Source organism: Zonotrichia albicollis, chromosome 25, assembly GCF_047830755.1.
Source record: "Zonotrichia albicollis isolate bZonAlb1 chromosome 25, bZonAlb1.hap1, whole genome shotgun sequence".
NCBI lineage: Eukaryota > Metazoa > Chordata > Aves > Passeriformes > Passerellidae > Zonotrichia > Zonotrichia albicollis.
Window position 1 is genome coordinate 8356547 of NC_133843.1, and position 7111 is coordinate 8363657.

General features: G+C 48.6%; 1 protein-coding gene across 1 annotated transcript; it reads left to right on the plus strand.

The window, feature by feature from the left end:
* Window positions 1-2162: 2162 nt before the first annotated feature.
* LOC141731752 (cell division cycle protein 20 homolog) lies at window positions 2163-5907 on the plus strand. The gene is given in 8 exon segments (XM_074558294.1): window positions 2163-2225; window positions 3729-3926; window positions 4251-4294; window positions 4296-4347; window positions 4676-4897; window positions 5007-5132; window positions 5304-5421; window positions 5729-5907. Coding segments are annotated over 8 exon segments (1002 nt in total).
* Window positions 5908-7111: the final 1204 nt, after the last annotated feature.

Sequence of the window (7111 nt, forward strand, 5' to 3'; positions counted from 1 at the left end):
TGTTTCCTGGTTCTGTAAACATAGTTACTGTTCAGTTTATGTTGCCAATTTGGTTAAGCATTTAGATCAAGCAGTGTTGTATAATATTCAAGAGAAACCATTGTTTACCATATTAGTGAAGTTGTGGACAGTTATTGGTGCTTGAAAACATTCTTACTTTATCATGCACATTCGCAGCCATACATCATTACCAGGATTTTTTGCTGAAGGCAAAGCCTATGTAGACTCTTCAGTAGCTGCTGCTGCAATCAAAACTGTACCCAATGTGTTGCAGCAGGCAATTTTATCCCATCAATTTTTTCATCAGAGTGCTCAAGCTTTACAGCAGCAATTCAAATTGTCTACTGCCAAAGCAAAATCTCTTCTTACCTCTTGTCTGGACTGTCATATGACTCATGCCACTCAGTATTATGGTACCAACCCTAGAGGTCTTTCTGCGTTAGAAGAATGGCAAACTGATGTTACAAAAATGCCAGAATTTGGTCGCTTTAAGTATGTTCATGTTACAGTTGGTACTTTTTCTCATGCAATGGTTGCTTCAGCATTCACAGAAGAAAAAACTCGAGATGCTATTCATCATTTTTATAATGCCTTTTCTATTCTAGGTGTTCCGTGTCACGTAAAAACAGATAACGGCCCAGTATATGCTTCACAGAAAACGCAAGCACTCTTTTGTGCTTGGGGAATTGAGCATTCAACAGGTATCCCACATGTCCCCACGGGCCAAGCAATTATTGAAAGAGCTCATGGACTTCTTAAACGCCAGGTTCAAAAACAAAAAGGGGGAATGCAACAGGAGTCACCTCAAGTGAGATTAGATAAAGCTGTTTATGTGTTAAACTTCTTGCGTCCCCTACCTGACTCACAGTTATCTCCAATCTTTTGCCATTTTTCTTCTTTGAATTCTAAGCAACCAAATTTCCATAGAAATGTCAAGGTATGGGTCAAGGATTTGATTACTGGTAGATGGTCTGGTCCAGTGGAACTGATAACCTGGGGGAGGGGTTATGCTTGTGTTTTGACAGATAGATAATGGTCCTTGATGGGTTCTGCTCGCTGTGTCAAACCTTACCTAGAGCATGCGGGAAAAGACAGGATCGATGGTTCCACAGTTGAAGCAGAACGTGCGGATGACACTGGCTAAGACCATATATCAGTACTTAAAGATGGATGAAGGACAGGAACGATTGTATTAAGAATGGGAATTTTGTTGATGGTTGTGATTGTGGTTTTGTGTGTCCCCTCTCTGCTTGGGTTTTGCAAAAGGCCCTGCAAAAATCCATAGCAGCTGTATTTACAGTTCAAAAACAAAAAGGGGGAATTGTGGAAGGGGCTAACAGCGGGCCTGTTAGCTGAAGGAGCGAGAAGAAGCCGAGAAGAAAGAAGAGCTGATAAGGAGCTTTCGCCAAGGCTGTAACCAAGGAGAATGAGAGAAGAAAGATAAGAGCACTCTGCAGCTGGATGAAGCATTTTTAGAAAGTTAGGTGGAGTCACTATAACTTTTCACCAATAGCATGGTATTGACTTATTGTGGCCAATAGTTAAGGTAGAAGAAGGGTAAACAACTGGAAAGTGTATAAAAGATCAGCCATTTTCACTAATAAAGTGTTGCCAACTGAGACTGCTTGCGGTCTCAGCTTCATGTTGTGACCGCCTCGACTGCGACAAGTAGGGCTGATTTTGCCACTAGGAAACCACAGTTTTCTTCAAGAAGAAGTTTGGAACTCTCTGAGCCACAGATAACAGCATTCTAGAAAGCTGTAGAAAAGACAGCTTTGACTGAATATGTTGGCTAAAGACCCCTGAAATATTTCTAGGCAAGTCTGAAGTTAATGAGAAATGGATGTTTGGGATCCTTCAGTGATGAACATTAGCCAACACTTTGGCTTTCTCTTGTGCACATAAGGCTAAACAAAACTGTTGGACTGGCTGATCTGAGCTCTCTTGATCTCAGTAAAGAATCCTTCAAGCCACAGGAAAAAGTTGGCTATGTTCCTTTTTGCTGGCCAACCTCAGGTTTCCCAGCACAGCCATTTGCCCAGGCAGCCCAGAGCAGTGGTCACAGTGCCAAGGCTGACAGAGCTTAAGAAGGGTTTGGACAATGCTCTCAAGCACATGGAGTGACTCTTGGGGTCACTGCACATGGCCAGGAGATTAACTCGATGACCCTGATGGGTTCCTTCAAACTCAGCATATTCCATGATTCTATGACCCTTATTCACAACGTGAGGTAAGTTCATATTCCCTTTAGTTTCCACTCTTGTGTTGTTTCACCTTTATAGCCAGACACAAAATGGTTTTCCTGTTTCAGGAGGTGAAATGCAGATCATTACTTGTGTCCTTGTGACAGTCCTGAGCAAGCTTCCCTGCTACGTGTGGCCGCCTCTCAGCCCTGGGGGTGCCTGCGAGCTGGGTGACTCCAATTCTCTCCATCAGGGACAGGAGCAGTTGGGCCGCACACTCGCGCACTGGGGCAGGGCAGCTGCTGGGGAGGAGAGAGCAAACCCTTGGTACAGGGACAAGGAGCAGCAGCAGTGCCGGCCTTGGCCAGAGCTGCTCCCTGCCCTTGCTGGGGGAAGGAGCCTGGGCTCTCCCTGCCCCTTCAGACACCTGCAGAAGGTTCTGGCCTCAGCTAAACACAAAGGTAGCATTGCACACAAAGGCCTGCCTGCACGGAAGAGGGAGAATTCAGTCTCCCTGCACTGTCTGATACTCAATTTCTTTCACAGTATTTACTCTGAGAAAGATTAAAGAAATAGATGACATATGAATAATTTAGAAATTAAGGACGATTCATGCTGACCTATCAGAGGGCACCCACTACACAGAGCTGCAGCAGGATTGAGGCTCTTTCCACCCATTTATCCCCAAATCTGCAGACCTTTAGAAAACAACAAATGCAAGGAAAACACGTTGTGGGCTGGGAAGTTTCAGAATATCCAGCAATGCAGCCTGTTTCTTCTATGGGGCTTGGCAATGGAGACATCTAAATGCTTTACCATATTCCAAAGCTGAGGAAAGGGTGGCAGGCAGTTTAGCCAGGCTGTCCTGTTCTACAGAGTCTCTTGGGAACTATCAGGCCCAGCACCAACATTTAAGGCAGCATTTGCTCCAACTGTCCCATGGCAGTCAGCATGTGAAGGTGCCTGTAAAGTGATTCATCATCTCAAGGCTAACATGAAACATCAGTTTGAAGAGAAAGCTGAGCTCTGAGGCCAGGACAGTCATACAAGACTCCTTTGGCAGGAGCTGCACCTGCTGTGCAGGCTGTGCCACACCCAGTAGATTGTCCCCCATGTGCTCCACGCCCCAGCAAGGACCCTCCTCATTTCTCAAGTTAATGGCATCATGAGGAGACATGGTTTCCCCAGGGCCTCTGTGGTTAGCGCTGTGAAATACCAAACACTGCTCACAGCTGCAATTGCAATTGTCCCTCTGCCCACAAAAGCACAAGGCTCTATCCTTGGCCTTTGCAGGCATTTTCCCTTCCCCACTGATCACCACATCTAGGAAGCTCTGACAGACTGGGAGAACTCCAGGAAGCAGCAGGAAGCGGAGTCAAAGGAGCTTTATGTTGGATATCAGGAAAAAAGGTTTTTCACCCAGAGGGTGGTTGGGCACTGGAACAGGCTCCCCAGGGCAGTGGTCACAGCACCAAGCCTGACAGGATTGAAGGAGCATTTGGACAACAATCTCAGGTACTTGGTGTGACCCTTGGGCAAGGCCAGGAGCTGAATCTCATAGACTGGAGCTCCCAGAACTTCCTGGCAGTGGCTCTGGACGACACTGTTTATCTGTGGAATTACAATACTAGGGAGATTATCCCCCTGCTGCAGACGGAGCATCCAGATATTTACATTTCCTCTGTGTCATGGATTAAAGATGGAGACTACCTTGCTGTTGGCACAAGTAGTGCTGAGGTTCAGGTGAATGCAGGACTAAAACTAGAAGTGTTTTCTAGGGATTGACAGAACTGTAGGGCCTGGGGACAAAACCTTGGCTGGCAGAGGAAGGATGCCATGCACCTGACTTGTCTTCCCTGGTGTGGGGTGGAATTGCCCAGTGTGCAAGGCAGGGTTTGGTTTGGGGGTTTTCTGATAAGTAGCGTAACCTTCTGTGCTATAGTCATGAGATACACATTTTCTCTGTTCCCTTACTGAGTAAGCTGAGAGAGCCTGTGCAGTGAGGTTCCTAGGGCATAGAAACAGGATTGGGTTTCTTCTGAAGAACTTTTTGCTTTGCCTCACCAGCTATGGGACGCTGAGCAGCAGAAACGTCTCCGAACCATGACCAGCCGTTGTGGCCTGGAACAGCTGCATCCTCTCCAGGCAAAGCAGTGGGTCAAGGGCAGTTTCCAGTTGTTGCAAACTCCTATCCCTCAATCTATGTGTGGCATGGGTTAGGGATGGCGGAGAGAAGTTTGTCCTGCCTTGGGATTCTTACTCAGCCTTATCTGTTGGGGCTGTGAGAAGGCCTCTTTCCTGTATTGCAATTTGTGCTAAAGTTGTAAAGAGCTTGTGTGGGTGTTTCACTCACACCAACAGACCTGTGTTGCTGGTAACACTGGTTGAAACCCAGTAGCAGGTATAGCAGTCTTGCAACAACAAAAATGGATTTGGGTGAAAATGTGCAGCCTGACCCTGCAAGCCTTCTCTTCTCTCTGCAGTGGTCACAGACTGGGCACATCCATCACCACGATGTCCAAGTGGCTGAGCATCACGTGGCCACCCTTGCTGGCCACACACACGAGGTGTGTGGACTCAGATGGTCTCTGGGTGGCCGCTACCTGGCCAGTGGTGGCAATGACAGTCTGGTGAACGTCTGGCTGTGCACCCAAGGTGAGGGTGGCGACTTTGCTCCTGTACAGACCTTCACTCAGCAACAGGGTGCTGTCAAGGTGAGCACAGAGCTGCCATGGGCAGATATGTGTGTGCAAGGCAGGCATGCAGCACTGGCTGGGTGCAGGTTGCCTCTTGTATGTTTTAAAATGAACTCTCCTCTCTCAGGCTGTGGCGTGGTGCCCATGGCAGATGAATGTTCTAGCCACTAGAGGTGGCACTAGTGACAGACATATTCGCATCTGGAACGTGTGTTCTGGCGCCTGCCTCAGTGCTGTTGATACCCATTCCCAGGTGAGAGATGAACATCAGCTTGGAGACAAACACCTTCTGGCAGCACACCTACACAGAGCTGCTGGCTCCTCAGGCCCAGAGACACAGGGAAGGAGGGGGACCATGCTCACCTCCGAGTGGTAAGCATCAGCACAAGGACCTTGTCTCATCTGTGTTACTGCCTGTTTGCAGGTGACTTCTATCCTATGGTCCACAAACTACAAGGAGCTCATTTCAGCCCATGGCTTTGCACAGAATCAGCTGGTTATATGGAAGTATCCAAGAATGAACAAGGTTGCAGAGCTGCAAGGTAGGTGGACAGGGCCTGGGTGGGGGGTGCTGTTAGAGGTTGAAGACAGCTGCATGCCTTGGTTTGAGCCTGCAGCATCACTGATACAGGACAGTATCTGGGGCCATGCTGCTAGGAGTAAAGCATGCCCACGGGGCTGTGGAAGAGATACCATTGATCCAAGTGTATGCTTGGGGTCTGAAACCATGCTGCCACAGCCAGTGGGGAGACAGCTATGCAAGCTGGCAGGGCTCATGGGAGCATACAGGAGTAAATGTGCATGTGCTGATCAGCTCAGCCCTGACTGCACATTCCTTCTCCTCCTCAGGTCATACTGATAGAATCTTGACCCTGACCATGAGTCCTGATGGTACATCAGTGGCCTCAGCAGCTGCTGATGAAACAGTGCAGGTCTGGAGCTGTTTTGAGATGGATCCCATAAAGAAGAAGGAGAAAGAGAAGGCAAACAGTGCCAAAAGCAGTATTCTTCACCAGAGCATCTGCTGAGAGCACGGGATTGTTGTGGGGAGGGGGATATTTGGTTTACACACTGTATAGTATTTTAAATGTTTATGAACTGCTTAACTTGACTTTTTCTTAATGGAGTCTGATGGAAGAAAAAGCCATGGCTCCTAAACCCAAGTCCTCCCTGAGGCTGGGGATCTGGGCAAGGAGTGGACACCTAGGTCTTTAGGGCCAGTTTAGAGGCCCCTGAGCTTAGCACAGCCAAGCAGAAGGATGCTGTGCAAGGGCTGTACTTCTGTTTCTGTCCCAGCTAAGATAGATATGTCACCTGCCCCATCTAGATGCTGACTACAAGCACAGCAGCTCCACCTCAGGCTCAACTGAAAGCACAGCATGGCTATGGCCTCAGTTTGTGTTGTCCTGGCCTGTCTCACAAGCCCAGGTACACCTTACTATGGCTCTGCAGGCAGATCTCAGTTTGTCTTGTTAGATACAGGCAGCCATCACTGCCTGCCTATGGTGCTGGAGTAGAATAGCTGTTGGAAAAAAAAAGGAGGGAGAAAAATATAGAGCAACAGCTGTAATCACCCCCAAGGCTGGAAAGGGGCTGGCTCTGGCATAAAGCCTGATGCAAAACAAAAGGTTAGCTCACACTGCCACAGCCAGCCTGGATGTCGTGCAAGAGCCACACAAAGCACCACCAACCCTGTGCTCAGCCTTCAGTCACGTATTCTTCCAACAACTCTGATCTCCCTTACCCTTCTGCTGACAGGAGGCCCTGGTGCCTCACTGAGGCTTCATGCAGGGGAGCAAGCACCAGGGCTCAGCTGACATTTATTGGAGCTTGACTCCCCTACACTTGGAAAAATGCCTTTTTTCCAGGCTGAACTGTGCTGGAGCAAGTTGCAGGAAATATATTTGAGCCCTCACCTGCCCAACAAGCAGTTCAGCCACGCTGCTGTGCACTGTGGAGCTGCAGTGCCTGAGGCTGTGGGGCTGCACCAGACCCATCAAGCCTGTCCTTCAGCTGCACCAGCATTGCCAGGGGCTGCTGGGGACACTGCACAGCTGATAAGCACCTTGGCCTGTACAAAGCAGCTCCACCAAGCCTGTGCCTCCCATCAGCCCTCCGTGATTAGCAGAGGGTGGATTATTAACTGTTTTCACCTTTCCCTCAGCACAGTACCACCCTGTGCCTAGCACCAGCTCTGCCTCCTGAGCCTTACAGCAGCTGGAACCTTCAAAG